This window comes from Stenella coeruleoalba (assembly GCF_951394435.1).
Source record: "Stenella coeruleoalba genome assembly, chromosome: 11".
In the NCBI taxonomy this organism is placed as follows: domain Eukaryota; kingdom Metazoa; phylum Chordata; class Mammalia; order Artiodactyla; family Delphinidae; genus Stenella; species Stenella coeruleoalba.
The window spans coordinates 50,055,903-50,072,803 of record NC_137157.1 but is presented as its reverse complement, the minus strand read 5'-3'; the positions used below and the strand labels follow the sequence as shown (position 1 = coordinate 50,072,803).

At 39.4% G+C, this 16,901-nt stretch overlaps 1 protein-coding gene across 5 annotated transcripts in view; it reads right to left on the bottom strand.

Moving 5' to 3' along the window:
• GRIP1 (glutamate receptor interacting protein 1) overlaps positions 1-16,901 on the bottom strand; it is a gene marked incomplete at its 5' end in the record, with an annotated part of 698,195 nt that overhangs the window by 167,807 nt on the left and 513,487 nt on the right. For all 5 annotated transcript variants that reach the window (XM_079937948.1, XM_079937949.1, XM_079937950.1 and 2 more), the window contains 2 exons: positions 1,313-1,458; positions 3,791-3,926. In XM_079937948.1, the coding sequence (XP_079794074.1) occupies positions 1,313-1,458; positions 3,791-3,926 (282 nt within the window). The remainder of the gene's footprint in view (positions 1-1,312; positions 1,459-3,790; positions 3,927-16,901) is intronic.

Below are 16,901 nucleotides of genomic sequence, written 5' to 3'. Positions count from 1 at the left end.
TGTTTAAGCGTCAATTTTAATTAACTTATTTACTGTGGTTTTATTTTAATACCTGTCTTCGCCTGCTAGAATATAAATTCCACCGATGTACTTTGTGGGGACTGGAACATAGTAATGCCAATAAGTCATTGCTAAACAAATGAATTATTATCGGTTAGTAATAATCAGTCTGAGTTCTCAGTAGTACAGAAAAGCAAAGAGCTGACTTTGATGCCTACTAATTTGGGAAAGATATCTAACTTAAGTCTCTGTAAAATGAGAATAATAATGAAAATAATGCCTATCTTACAGTTTTGATTGATTTATATATTTATTATTTAACAAAAACTTTTAGGGTGTCGGGCACTGTCCTAAATGCTATACAAAACCTAACTCATTTAATCCTCATAACAGATCTGTGAGTAATACCATAGATTCCTAATATCATCCCCAGTTTTCAGATGTGCAAACTGAAACACAAGAAGCTTAAGTAACTTTCTCAAAGGCACGTAGCTAGTAAAGTTGGAGCTGGGATTTAACTGGTTATTATTATTATTTATTTTGCGGTACGCAGGCCTCTCACTGCTGTGGCCTCTCCCGTTGCGGAGCACAGGCTCCAGACGCACAGGCTCAGCGGCCACGCCTCACGGGCCCAGCCGCTCCGCGGCACATGGGATCCTCCCGGACCGGGGCACGAACCCGGGTCCCCTGCATCGGCAGGCGGACTCTCAACCACTGCGCCACCAGGGAAGCCCTTAACTGGCTATTTGACATCAAAGTTCAGCTCTGCTATGCTTTCTTCGTGGTGAGGATTTAAGTGAACCAATAAAAGGGGCTCCTTACAATGCTGGACATTTAGTAAGCTCTCAAAATATGCTGGCTGCGCTTTTATTATGTCTATTATTATTACTTAACAATGTATTCTGATTCTATTTTCATGCTTCAGAAATGAACATAACTATACAAGAATCAATAGAAATCACGTTAAACATGCTTTTCCTAAACTTAGTCGCTAAGTACAAAGCCTGGATGGAACCTAATGCACAGAATTTATAAATATGTGGACAGTTCATTAAAATAGCTTAAGTACAATTATGGGGTTCACAGATGGCCTTAATGAAATATGAGTCCTAGATAATTTCATCATTATTTATGCTCTTTTACATTCTTCCTGAGTAGGCTATAGCAATTCAAATAAGTTTTAAATATGAAGAAACAATACTCTACCATTCCTGTAATAAGACAATGATGGCAAAAGAGAAAAAGATAGGAAACAATAGTTTTAGGCCCAAACGTGGTGCAGCTGTTCTGCCCCTGGCTTGTGATGACTTACAGACTGGCGGCAGCTCATACTCAACTTCAAGAACCACTCTTTCCCCGACATTCTTCAGCAAGCTGATGATCTCATCGTGGCGGAATCTGGCCAGGTTGATGCCATTCACTGCTTTGATATAGTCACCCACATCCAGCTGATCACTTCTGCAGAACAGAGAATGTCGCCTCAGTGGACCCCTCCTTTCCGCAGGCCAGTCTGACCATACTTCCCTCCTCCCCATCATGGATAAGCACGCAAGCCCAGAACGCCGACGCAGCTGGAGTCCCGGCTCCTAGGATGTGGCTGGTTCCTAAGAGCGGGTGAGCAGCGGAGGGTGGATGAGAGGGACTCAGTGGATCCCTCTTCTCATGCTGACTGCACACTTCGGAAGTCCTGTGCTGGGTCTGCTGCTGTCTCCAATTTCTTCCTAACCCTCTACCTCTTTTACTTTTAAGGAGCACCGTAAAACGAAATAAAGAGAAAGTTATCTTTAGTTGCTCTGCCCATAAAGAGGTGGTGCTCTTGGGGCAGACCATCCAGATCCTGGACACACTAGAATTTTCCCTTTCTTCTCATTCCCTCTCATTTTTGCTGCCTGCCTTTTGGACATTTCATCACTTTTGGTATCTTCACTGGGAGTGTGTCCAGGGCCAACCAGAGGGTGAGCTTATTTTGCTATTTACTGCTTATAGCGGGACTAATAAAAAAAAGTACTGGTGAAGAAGAAAGTGCAACGAAAGTACTGGCTTTCAGTGACATTCTCCTCTCTTCACCATCGTAATAGAACCTTGGCTACTCTGGGGCTTTTAGTCAAACTCTACTTTTAAACCAAGAGCAGGCAGCAAGAACTATGATAGGACTTAATTCAATAATATTTTCTCCCCAGATAAAAATACCAAGTTCATTTGTTTTACATAAACCCAGCTCCAATCATTCTTCCTTCGAAGCCTCCGTCATCCGTTCTAGCCAGTAGTACGTGTTGTCACTCTTAACTCAGGTTTACTGACTGACACTTATTTGGTAACTTAATTGCCTAATGCTCTGTGACAACCCTTAAGTTGTTGCTTTTTACTGTTATGCAATGCGATTATTGCTCCCGAACTTTTCATGTTTTTTATACCTTATTTCCCCCAATAGATTATAAACCCTCCTAGGGCAGGGATCTTATCTTTACTTATTTTGGTTTACTACCTGTTAAATGGTAGTGGCTTAACGAATAAATATTTGGTGATCGATAATACTCAACATAACTGGCACAGCGCTACATTTAATTATAGCATCAATACATGTGAAAACCACATTCTTACCCTCTCCCCTGCCAATCACACTTGCTCTAGGGGCTGCATATGCAGAAACCCTGGAGACAGAGGAAGTCCTGGCATCATGGATTGGCCACGACTGTTAAAAGTTAAAGGAGGCTATGATGTGGAAAGAAATCTCTTAAAAATCATAAAGGAAAAGAACATAAGAAAGAATGTATATATGTATCACTGAATCTGTGGTACAGCAGAAGTTAACACAACATTGTAAATCAACTGTCCTTCAATCACAAAAAAAATAAAAATGCAAAAAAAAAAAAGAAAAAAAACCCGAAGGAAGGAAACTAAGGTGCTTGTGTTGACATCAGCCTGTTTTACAAACAATTCCCCAGATCATGGAGCAATCAACTGGACTGAGCTTATAAACTGTACCAACAGGTTGATCATGGAAAGTAATCACTATTTCAGGTGACACTTTATAAGTTAAGAACTCTAAAACTTAATTTGTGCTTATGTGGACACAAATATTGGTGTCCAGGATTTAAGGGACATTAACCTCACTTTGAATGAAACCTGGGCATTCCACCCCCTCTTTCTGAGGTAGATTTAGAATTTGTCTGCCAAGCACACCGACCGCTGGCCAGCACCCAAGACATTCTGCTGTCAGCAAGACGCAGCGCAATCTGCAGTTCATCAGAACAAGGACAAAATGAGACCTCCTCACCCAAGCCTTCTGTCCTTTCGGAAACCACCTCTTTGTCTTAACGAAAGGAAAATCTCACAAGTAGAAAAGTTGAGAATATGCAGGAGAAGCAAAATTGGTACTTAGAAACCTGGAGTTGGGCCTCCCTCATTTTCTAGGCTTGTCCTATCCCTCTGTGGCAGCTTCCCCTTATCCACAGCATATGCGTCATCTGTTCCCCATTAGATGATCGGACCATCTCACTCCCACTGCAGCCTGTCTGCTGTTCGGTGGCAATCTGAGGACTAGATCCATACAGACACTTTAAAATTAAAATCTCAGGAGAGCCTGGCTGCTCCTGAGAAGACATGAGAGCTCCCTGGTGATTCTGGCACAGGCCAGAAAAGCCATGCTTCTGAAACGTGCCCCCCTATGCTTCTGCCCCGCAGATAGCAGAGTCGTTTGTTTACTAGTGACCTTTTCTGATGGAGCTTTAACGTTTGAATTAATTACATCATGCATTCCTTTTTCTACGTTTCCACACAATGCAGTTACCTAGCAGCAATTCCTCCCTGCCGCAGATTAGATACTCTTGGCTTGCCGTCCTTGTCAATTCCACCGGAAACCGTCAGCCCGAGGGTAGTGCCTTCCTTCTTCATCAGTTCAACCACGGTGGAGCCCTTGAATTCCTCTGTTAAAAGAAAAGCATCTGGTTTAGTAAATGACAGTAGAAGCGCAAGGGGTTGTTTTTGTGGGTGGTGAAGTGACTCCTCCCCATAAACTCTTTGCACTTTTTCTTTTGTGGGAAAAGATCTGCGGTCTCTTTTCCATTGCAACTTGCAGAGTATCTCATAAAGATGAGCATACAGGTAAAGTGGAGCAGATATTCCATTACAGGTTATTAAAATGGGTACCAGTGGGGTAGTTCGCTCTAGATTCACAATAGTCTGACATGGCTTATGTACAAGGATAATATTCGCCCTTTGTTTTCTGTCATTCTGAAGTGACTTTCTCTGGTGTCTCTCCTTGTAATTCCAAAGGGAAAAATTGAGAGTCGTAAGACAAGGGGCTAGAACGGAATTTTAAACAATGATACAAAAGCATATAGTGCAGACTCCAAGTTCCCGATACATTTTTGCTGAGGAAACCAGGTGACACAAGAGGAGAGCTTTCTACAGGTTCAAGAAAAATATTATTGATTTTTTTTTTTTGTCTTTCAGAAAACAAAGTACAATAGCTTCATGTTATGACTTACGTCATTTCTTACAAAATGTGTCACAGTATGGTAAAGCAGGGTTGGTCCTCAGAATCCCCAGGGAACTTCTGTTAACCCCCCATTCTCTACTTTCGAAATTTTAAAATCTCACTGATCTTGTGGGGATAATGTCTACGCACCAAGAGAGAACCCACATTTTTTGATCTTAGGCACTACAGAAAAGAAAACTTTAAGACTATCCTTGCTTTCAGAAATAAAAATGCGTCAGTATTTACCTATCCAGAGGCTAACTATGATAAACATTGTTTTACAATTCTCTGTTATGTTATCCCCCTCACTGCATACACTTTCTGGGTAGGGATGGGGAAACTGGACAGTTTTCCAACTCCTCTTGAATCAGGTTATGAATTTCAGGGGTTATGAACTTCTAGGGCATCAGAGACACTCATTAAAATTCAGGAACAGACTTCCTTTTTCAAAGTCTAGGACATCAGAGACACTCATATTAAGATTGAAGAACAGACTTTCTTTTTCAAAGTCAAAAAACCGAAAAGATTACTTACACACTTCTGCCCTTTATTACACATGACAGAGTTAATTATAATTTCAAAATTTATGAATGCTTATCATAAAGGTTTTTAAATTGTGGCTGCTGGTCTACTATCCCATTAGTTGATAAAAAAATCAAATCATGTTAGGGAAAGAAATAATCTCTCATCTGATCTCGTGAGGAGAACAGAGTACTTGGGGAAAGGAGGCAAGAGGGACAGGCCACTGATTTCGATGTAATAATCAGTCTAGGCAGGACTTTCAAGATTGCCGGATCCTGTGACCTAAGCAGCCCTGCATGCTTCCTTTTTCATGGCAGTTTCATGATACTGTATACATGAGTTGTTAGTGCTCTTTAAAACAGAAGCCAAGGAAGAGTCAGTGAGTGTGAGTGATGTCAGCTTCATTTACCACATTTTGAATGAGAGACCAAATAAAGATAGACATTCAAGAAGCAAAACTCTTGTCAAGTCCATAAAAGCACAGGGCCCGTTACATGATTTACCAGGAGCATTTGTAACAAAAGTCCACCACAGTGTGCATTTTACCTAAGCTCTCTTAACACAGAACAGAACAACCCTCTATATATCCCATAAAGACATACATAGGCCCAACTGATGGTTGAAGAGGTCAATTTAACAAACAACCCCTATCAGTCCTCCTTGGCAGAAGGCTAGGCATAAATTATTTTAAAAATAAGGTTAATAACTAGAGGAATGAAAATTACATAATGGATGATGACTTTCCACATTACAGAGACATAATGTATACAACAATTTTACCCAACAAATTATTTGCATTTTCTTTAAATATGTAGATTGACCCTGTATGTTTAAGCACTTGATTATAGAGCTTTACTTAAGGAGCTGGGAGCATGGGTTTTTAAGGGCCTGTCTTAAAGGTCAATCAGAAATGCACAAAGAAGCAACTGTAAAATAGTAGTAACAGACAAGTGAGAAATAAGTTTCAATTAGTACGAATTTCATTTGTACTCTGGTTTTCAGGAGTGTGCTTCCTGAATAGAATGGGATACCAGGACATAAGTGCAGCCTTATGGGACGTGGACAATGCAGTTTCCTCCAGAAGGAAACAGGTCCTTCCCAGGTCCCTGGCTGAATCCTGAAAAGCTAGAAAGGCTAAATTCAATTAGTTTGATTTGATCTCTGTTAAAATACAAATCCATCTGGGCTACTTTTTAAACTGGTAATAGTCAATTACCCTCTTGTTTAAAAATATTTCAAATCTTTCCCCAAGAGCTAGTTTAAAAACACGAAAGAAAGAAAATATTAATGTACCAGTTAACTGAGTAACTTGTGTATTCATTGATTCAAGCATTTATTGAGTGCTTACTATGAGTCAGACGATGAAACTCAAAGACGGAAAAAGTCAGAGATGCTTAAAGCCCAGTCACAGAGGCAAATGAGTCATAGAGCACCATGCCACAGTGTTGGTTGTGGGGAAGGCGGCCACAGAGGAGATGGTCCTGGCAACAATGTAAAATGAAAACTTGCTGTTCCAAATGCAACATCTATTTCACAATTTTATCTTCTGTCTAATCTGTCTGTACTTATCAATCAGGATTAGTGGAGAAGAACAGACCTATGGCAGAATCTAAATTAGGCAAAACTCAGGAGTAAAGATAGAATATTGTTGCAAGAAAATGTGCCGAATCACAAGAATGTTAACTGCCAATAAGCATCTCTAGTCCCTAAAGGACTGACTAAATCATTTATGGGCGTTTCCGAAGAAAGGAGAAAAGAAGCAGTTTGGAGAGGGAAGAACGTGTTTCTGGCGTTGGCTTTCTGCTAACCTGCGCTCTCCACTAGACTAATCACTCATTTTATGTCTTTTCTGGTGTTTAATGCTTGCATAATGATCTAATGGCAAGGAGAAATGAAGACAGATGCATTCATTTGCATAAGTTCGCTTGTATATCAAGGCTTACTGAAAAAAGCTCGCAGTTAAACAGTGGAACTTGGGAAAATCAATATATATTGACAGTTTCTTTCTTTGTGATTTAAATTACAAATATCCCTCCCCAAATTAAGAGGATTCTGTAGTAAAGACTGCAGTCTCTCCAAATTAGCAAGCAACACAGGGAACAGATGATACCCAACTGGCAAGGAATGAGACGGTTCTGGATTTGATGGTTTCCTTAATCACCATATTTAATTATCTTCGAAAAGAAATTGCAGGTTTACATCTGTACCAGCACACACTCAACCAACAAGAATCTCACTGATAGAATGAGATTTAGTTGTCTGCTGTTTTAATTTGGGCTTGAAATTCAATCCTCTTAATTACTGAACTCCAGGAAGTTTTAAGAAAAGTAACAATGATACCTGGCAAAAACAAGAGAAGTATGAAAAATTCTTGCAAACAAATAAGAAAATTCCATAACATAGATGGTTAAAAAATTAATATGAAGAAAACCATAGCCTTTTATAAACAAACAACAACTAGTTAGAAGTTAATCACAGAAGAAAAAAAAAAACCATTTACAATAGCCAAAAACTAAAATCTCTAAGAAAAAAAATTAATGAAAAATATATAAGATCTCTATGAAGAAAACGTCTGAGGGATATAAAACCAGAACAAATGAAAGGGCATCCCATTCATTCATTCAATAAAAACTTAGCACTTACTATGTGCCAGGCACTGTTCTAGACTTCGGAGGTAGAACTCAACCAAACAGAGAAAATCCCTGTCATCTAGGAACTGATATTCCAGTGGGCTCATAGCCCAGTGTAAAAATATGACAATTCTCCCTAAATTAATCTATAAAGTTCACAATATCAGTAAAAAATGCCACTAGGATTTGGAGGGCACAGTTATATTTTCTATTATTGCAAAAATGGAACATGTATCCTTGCAAAGATTCTGCGAAAAATTATATTCCTAAAGTCTACCAGCTGACAGTTTAATGTTGCTATGAAAGAACAGGAAGAGACTGCCTAGGAAGCCTCCCTGAATGAGGTGATGAACTACGACTGGATGCTATACCACCCTGAGAGAGATAAAAAAATTAACCAGACACCCCGGAAGCAGGGGTCTAGAGTGGGGAGGCTGGCAAAGCCTCTGTGTCTGCCTCCCAAACATTGGTCAGAGTCCGGATCTATTTAGATGTACAAAAGCAAGAAAGAATGAAAAGAAAACACGTATCATAGGCATAGGGTATTCAGAACCCATATTAGAACACCTTAGTGCTTTGTAATACTAAGATTGTAATGTTTTGCATAGAATCAAGGTACAGCATAATAACCTTATTTTGTTCTGTGAAACTTTTGGTATCTAGAAGTTCTTGCCTCATTGATTATTTAAAAAGTATAATTAGGCTTAGAGCAGGAAAGGGGAGTTACCTATAATTTTTGGAAGGTCCCTAAAATTCAGAGGCTAAATGATCAGGGAATTACAAAGTGAACAATTGTAACAACAGCTGCTGAAAGCGGGGAGGCAGACAAAAAGTGATGATTACAACAGAGAGGGATAAGAGCTATGACTAGAGTAAAGAAAGGGCCACCATGGTGCAACCTGGGAGGATCCATCATCAGACTGGGCAAGTCGTGCTCTGGACAGTTCCTCAGAGTTATTCCTGAGCTAGGTCATAAAGAAGGCCTCAGCTCAGCAAATAGAGCGGGGAGGTATTAAAGGCAGAGGAACAAGAAATGGTAGATGATTACATAGGTTCTGGGGAGTGCAAGTCCATCAGTTCAATTTGCACTTTCTCAGTTCTGGTTGCATTTTAGAATCACCTGGGGAGCCTTGAAAATTTTCAATGTGTGAGCCCACCCCAGACCAAGTCGATCAGAATACCACCCCTAATCGATGGGCAAATTTTTTTTTTTTTTTTTGTGGTACGCGGGCCTCTCACTGTTGTGGCCTCTCCCGTTGCAGAGCACAGGCTCCAGACGCACAGGCTCAGCGGCCACACCTCACAGGCCCAGCCGCTCCGCGGCACATGGGATCCTCCCGGACCAGGGCACGAACCCGTGTCCCCTGCATCGGCAGGTGGACTCCCAACCACTGCGCCACCAGGGAAGCCCGATGGGCAATTTTTTTAATGCAACTTTTACTTGTGAGATAACTTAATTGAATATTAATTGTAACATTCCCATGCAGTTGTAAGAGATAATACAGAGAGACCCCCTAGTTCCCTTTACCTTGTCTTTCCCCTATGGTAACGTTCTGCAGAACTGTAATACAATAGTACAAGTAGGATATTGACCTTGATGCAGTCAAGATACAGAACATTTCCATCACCACAAGGATCCCTCGTGTTATCCTTTATAAATCACCCACTACCCTCCTGCCCCAACCCCTTCTTTAAACTCCAGGCAACCCTTACCCCATTCTCTGTGTTTATAACTTTGTCATTTTAAGAATGTTAAATAAACGCAATCACACAGTGTGAACGCTTTATGGTTGACTCTTTACACTCAGGATAATTTTCTGGCGATTTATCCAAGTTGTGTGTGGCAAGAGTTCCTTTTCCTTGCTGAGTGGTATTCCATGGTATAGATATACAAAAGTTTGTGTCACCACTTACCTGTTGAAGGACATTTTGGTTGTTTTCAGTTTGGGGCTACTACGAATAAAGTTGCGATAAACATTCATGAATAAGTTTTTGTGTGAACATAAGTATTCACTTATCAGGGATAAATGCCCAGAAGTACAAGTGCTAGGTCATACAGTAGTTGCATATTTAGTTTTCTAATAAACTGTCAAATTGTTTTCCAAGGTAGCGGTACCATTTTACATTCCCACCAGCAGGTGAATGATCCAGTTTCTCTGCATCCTTGCCAGTACTTGACTGTCATTGTTTGTATTTTAGCCATACTGATATGTGTGTTAGTGATATCTAATTATGGTTTTAATTCTTGGGTACTTTGAGCCATTTCTCTAATGGGAAATGTTTAACTTTTTTTGTGTGCACTTATTTGTCATTTTCAAACCCTCTTTGGTGAAATGTCTTTTCATGTCTTCTGCCCATTTTCTAATTAGATTGTTTGCTTTTTTACTGTTGAGTTCCTCATATATTCTAGATACTAGTCCCCTGTTTGAATATGTGGTTTGCAAATATTTTCTCCCAGTCTGTAGATTTTCTTTTCATCCTCCTAACAAGGTCTTCTGCAGAGCAAACATTTAAGTCCAATTGATCGATCTCTTTTTTTTATGGATTACACTGTTGTCAAGTCTAAGAACTCTTTGCTGAGCCTTAGATCCTGGAAAATTTCTCCCATGTTTCTTCTACAGTTTCGAAAAGTTCTATAATATTATGGTTTACATTTAAGTCTTGTTATCCATTTTAAGTTAATTTTTTACATAAGATGTGAGACTTAGTCAAGTTTCACATAATTTTGGGGGGGGAAGAGAAGGATGGGTGTCCAACTGCTCCAGCACTATTTTTTGAATAGTCTGTCTTTTCTCCACTGAATTGCTTTTGCACCTTGTCAAAAATCAGTCTGTTTCTGGGTTCTCTGTTCTGTTCTACTGATGTATCTGTCTCTTCACAGATACCATGCAGTCTTCATTACTATATCTATATAAGTCTTGAAATTGGGTAGGCCAATTACTCCTATTTCATTGTTTTTTTTTTTTAAATTGTTTCAGCTCTTTTGGTTCCTTTGCCTTTCATATAAATATTAGAATAATCTTGTCTATATCTATAGAAACTTTTGTGGGTATTTTGATAGGATTTGGATTAAAGCTGTATGTCAGTTTGGAAAGAACAGACATCTTTACTATGTTGAGTCTTCCAATCCATAAACATAATATATCTCTTCAAATTACGTAGAAACTTCTTCGATTTCTTTCATCAGCATTTTGTAGTTTTCAGCATACAAGCCCTATACATGTTTTGCTGGTTTTACACCAAAGTATTTCATTTTGGGGAGAACAACTGCAAATGGTACTGTATTATTAATTTCGATGTACACGTGTCCATTGCTAGTATACAGAGATACAATTGATTTCTGTATATTTGTCTCATATATTGTGGCCTCACTGAACTCACTTAACAGTTCTAGGAATTTTTTTTTTTGTAGATTCCTTAGGGTTTTCTATGTTGACAATCATGCCACCTGCAAGAAAGGACAGTTTTTATTGGTTTCCAATCTATATGCCTTTTATTTCCCTTTTTTGCCTAAAGCACAGGCTAGAACTTCCAGTACTATGTTGAATAAGAGTGGTGAGAATGGATATCCTTGCTTTCTTCCCTATCTTAGGGGAAAAGCATTCAGTGTTTCATCAGGTATTATGTTACCTGTAGGTTTTTTGTAGACTATCAATTTGAGGAAATTCCCCTCTATTCTTATTTTTCTGAGTTTTTGTCATGAGTTTGAATTTTGCCTACGATGATGTGATTTTTCTTCTTTAGTCTGAAAATGTAGTGGATTACATTGATTGATCTTCTAATATCGACCCAATCTTGCATTCCTAAAATAAACTCCACTTGCTTAGGGTATATAATTCTTTTTATACATTGCTGAATTTTATTTGCTAATATTTTGTTAAGGACTTTTTTTGCATCTATATGCATGAGGGATATCATCTGTAGATTTCTTTTTTTCTTTCTTCGGTTTGGGTATCAGGGTAATGATACTAGCTTCATAAAATGAACTGAGAAACACATCCTTTCCTCTTCTATTTTCTGGAAGAGACTGTGTAGAGTTGGTGTTTATTCTTTTTAAAATATTTGTGTAATTTTCAATGAAGCCATCTGGGTCTGGACATTTCTTCTTTTCGGAGTTTTTAAATTACAAATTCATTTCCCTTAATAGTTACAGGGCTATTCAAATGATCTATTTCAGGTTCAGTGAGTTGTGGTAGTTTGTGCTCTTCAAGGAACTGGTCCATTTCAATCAGATGATAATCCTTGCAGGTGGGGAACTGGGCATTTTTTGGGTTTTTTTGTTTTTTTTTTTTTTGCGGTACACAGGCCTCTCACTGTTGTGGCCTCTCCCGTTGCGGAGCACAGGCTCCGCGGCCATGGCTCACGCGCCCAGCCGCTCCGCAGCATGTGGGATCCTCCCGGACCGGGGCACGAACCCGTGTCCCCTGCATCGGCAGGCGGACTCCCAACCACTGCGCCACCAGGGAAGCCCGGCATTGGTATTTTTTAAACCTCTCCAGGTGATTCTTACATGTAGTCAAGACTGAGAGACACTGATTTAGGGCTTAGTGCATGAGGAAAGATTGGTGGTGGAAATCAGGCTGGGAAGCAAACAAAGGAAGTGCTCAGCTTTGAGTTTTAGAAAAATTTTAGCCTGTTATTAGCATAAAGCAGTAGATTTGGTAATGATGACATGAACTGTTGGGGAGGAAGGCATTAGATTTGGATCAAGGAGAACCATTAGAAGGTCACTGCAGTACTATAAGGTATTAATTAAGTTAGGCTAGGTTGTGTCAACAAATTCAAAAACGAACAATGGCTCAACCACAACAGAAGCTTATTCCACGCATATATTTACAAGCCTGCAGTGGGTGTTCCCCATCAGCAGTCTGCTCCCCTTCACACAGAGATTCAGGGATCTGTGCTCTTTTCCATTTTGTGACTCTGTCATCCCCCAGGGATCTGGTTCCCAAAGTGTGCACAAGGTGCCTCAAGGTTTCAAAGTGAACTCGTGGGAGCACGGTGGAGTATCTTAAAAATCTGAAGGAATTACAGCCATGTGTGATATCAGTTGGGCACCCCACCACCTACTAGCAGTTTTGTTCAACATTAGAACACACAACCCTGCTTTTGGTGATGGCTTATCTTTCCAAAGCTGGGTTTTTTGGTGGTTTCTATGACAAAAAGGAAGTTCTGTGTGCAAGTCAATGAGGAACAGGAAATGAGTTTGTCAGTATTTCATTTGATTTGAAGGTTTGAGAAACTGTGCAGTGCCTCACAAGCACACACATACCATTGCTAAGTATTTGTGATTCTTTAAATTTATACGTCTTATATTTCTTCAAATGGCTACTAAATGGTTAGGAGATAATATGTATTACGTTGTTTGGACCTAACTACTTAATAAGTGGAACTACTGACATTTCACTTGACCTAGAGGTGCTGTGAAAAAATTATTGAGACCTCAAGGGCTCTGTGAACCGAGAAAGTTTGAGAACTTCTGCCTTAGGACTTTATCTTGTCTGCATTTCCCTGGGGGAAGGGGAAAAAGCTCTCAAAAGCCACCACTGGCCTGCTTCTGTTCACATCCCCAGGGCAAGAACTTGTTTCATGTTCACACCTAACTGCAAGGGAGGCTAAGAATTGGAGTGTGGACAGATGCCAAGGCAATGAGGGAAGTGTAGACTTGGGGGGGCAGGTAGGCAACACACGAAAAACTGAAATCCATCGGTAGCTACGTGGATGGCATGAACTCCAGGTACACCGAGGAAGAACTTCCCTGAGTTAGAGATAAATTAGTGTGTGGGGAGTGAGGAACTAGGACAGACAAGAGGATCTCAAGATTTCCACCTTGTTTGACTAGGAATCTAGAAAAGAGAGGAAGGGAATCCAGAAAAGAGAGGAAGTTTGTGTTGTTGAGACTGATTGGAGAGGGCAAAGTCACGTGATATAATGCCAGTTAGAGAGAAACCAAATGAGATTTAAGTACTAGGGAAAAACCTAGTCTTAGAATAGTTTTTGTCACACCCCAAAGGGTCTGTAAGACCCTCACCTTAGAGCCATATCACAAAAAGAAAAAGACGCATTTTAAAAGCAACCACCAGGACTTCCCTGGTGGCGCAGTGGTTAAGAATCTGCCTGCCAATTCAGGGAACACGGGTTCGATCCCTGGACCAGGAAGATCCCACATGCTGTGGAGCAACTAAGCTCGTGCGCCACAACTACTGAGCCTGTGCTCTAGAGCTCACGAGCCACAAGTACTGAGCCCGTGTGCCACAAGTACTGAGCCCGTGTGCCACAACTACTGAAGCTTGCACCCTAGAGCCCGTGTGCTCTGCAACAAGAGAAGCCACCGCAATGAGAAGCCCACACACCGCAACGAAGAGTAGCCCCTGCTCGCCACAACTAGAGAAAGCCTGCACGCAGCAACGAAAAGCCAACGTGGCCCAAAAAAAAAAAAAAAAAAGCCATGTAACAGCAACCACCATTGGCACATTCAGCAAAATAGACCCTGGGAGCTCTTTACTTATTGAAGTTCCATTCACTAGATTTTTAAAAGTATATCATAAACAGTAAAATAGAAATACTATTGATAAAAATAGTATTTTTTATTGAATAAAAAATAAATAAATAGTATATTTTATTAAATAAATATAATACCAAGAGTATTAAAAATACTATTCATATATTTATTGTATAAATACTTTATACAGTAAGTCACAGATTTTTAAATGCTAGTGACAGAGATAGTGTTCTGTTCTCTCCTGTATCTCCAGTGCCTAGAATGGCACCTGGCACTGTGGTAGGTGCTTCCTGGGAGCTACTGAACGAATGGGCACGTCAGTCCCAACACAGGGAATTATGAGCTGGAGATGAGCATCGGCTTGTGGCAAACAGAATTCTTGCTGGATGGTGCCAAAGCAAAATGATAAAGCAGCAGAATTTGAACAGAAGCAGACAGAGTTATTTCTCTAAGCTTCTTTGGTTGATTATTTTTTACCATTGCCTTCATAAGGGCGACTGAGGCTCATACCAGAATACTATAGCTATTCCTGTGTATTACTTTTGAAGAGAATATTATTGCTCACAATGCAGTCTTATCTGTATATTACTTTTAGTGGTGCCACCAGGATGTTTATCCCCCTCAGGAAATAAACAGATGCTTTTTCCAATACTCATTTCAAGTTCCTTCTAACATCCCCTGCTTCAGCAAAGCTGTCGGGCTCAAAGCTGGGTTTCTGTGATGAATGGCTGCATTTTCTGTCTCAGTTCTTGCCACCCAGACTAGCAGGGAAAGGTCTTCTGGCACTTTCCACATTTGTATAGCGACATGAAGGATGTACCAGAGTTTTTCTCATCCCCTGGGAATCTGAACATAAGTTAGATTCGTGGCAGGGATGTATAGCACATAAATATTACCTCCCACAAATATTCATGTGAGACAAAATCATGATAGGTATTTATCTCCCACAGTGATGGGAGGGCTGGATTAATATCTGTAAGTTTCTCAGATCACCTCAAGAGAAAGAGGATACACAAATATGCGGTACCAGCCACAAAAATCTGAGACCCCTGAAAGTACGCGACGTCTAGATCAGCATTTAAAAGAATAGATAAAGCAGAAATGTGGACTCTTGGTGTAATTGACTCAGATATATTACGTCTTTTGAGTCATTTAGAAGAAATATCAGTGCTTTTAAATTATGGTAATACTAGGATTCTTTCAGTTTTCCACTGTTCCAAAATCAATAATTTAATTGTCAAAATTTTCTATTAAGCTTCCCAGTGTAACAGCTTATAAGTTATTTAATTTTTTTTCATCTTAGTTTCCTTATCTGAAACAGGGATAATAAAAGTACCTACCCTTATGTGAAGAAAAAGGAGCCCTCCTGCACTGTTGGTGGGAATGTAAATTGGTGCAGCCACTATGGAGAACAGTATGGAGGTTCCTTAAAAAACTAAAAATAGAATTACCATATGACCCAGCAATCCCACTCCTGGGCATATATTCATAAAAAGCTCTAATTCAAAAAGATATATGCATCCCAATGTTTACAGCAGCACTATTTACAAGAGCTTAGACATGGCAACAATCTAAATGTCCACTGGCAGATGAATGGATAAAGAAGATGTGTCTGTGTGTATATATATATATATATATATATATATATATATATACACACACACACACACAATGGAATATTACTCAGCCCTAAAAAGAATGCAGTAATGACACTTGCAGCAATATGGATGAATCTAGAGATTATGATGTTAAGTAAAGTAAGCCAAAGACAAATATCATATGATATCACTTATATGTGGAATCTAAAATAACAGTAGAAATGAACTTATTTACAAAACAGCAATAGAGTCACAGATGTAGAAAACAAACCTATGGTTACCAGGGGGGATGGGGGGGAGGGATAAATTAGGAGGATAGCATTAACATATACACACTACTATATATAAAATAGATAACCGACAAGGACCCACTGCATAGCACAGGGAACTATACTCAATATTTTGTAATAACCTATAAGAGAAAAGAATCTGAAAAAGAATGTGTGTGTGTGTGTGTGTATGTGTGTGTATATATATATATATATATATATATATATATATATATATATATATAAAACTGAATCACTTTGCTGTACACCTGAAACTAACACATTGTAAATCAACTATACTTCAATAAAAATATATATCTTCAAATAAAGTTGTATAATTTTTGCTATAAAATATTTACTGCTTCTCATACACCACTCTCTGCTCTTGCTTTTAGATCAAGCATAAGAATTTGTTTTTAGAATAGGAGTCAAGGGTATGGTTCCTAGAGAACCATGTGGTGGCATCTGGAATCACTGAGATACATACATTCCTGTGCACACGCATGCGTGTGGGCACACACACACCTGGCCCAGATAAGCACACACACCACACTACCACATTCATGATGAGCAGGCCCTGGAAACAACACAACATTGTAAATTAACTATACTTCAATTTTTAAAAATGGTTTAAAAAAAGTACCTACCTTTAGGGTGTTGTGAAGATTAAGTGATAAAATTCTCATAAGGGACTTATTATAGTACCTGCCACATAGTAAGTGTTCAATATATATGTTAGTCACGGTATTACGGTTGTCAGCATTATTATTATTTGGATATAGGAAAATTCTAGATATGTAGTTGCCAATCTTCTGCTGTATTTTGATTGTTATGAATAGAAGACAAAACAATTAGCAGCAGTATTCAACCACTTGTGGAATCACAGACTCCTCTGCGAAT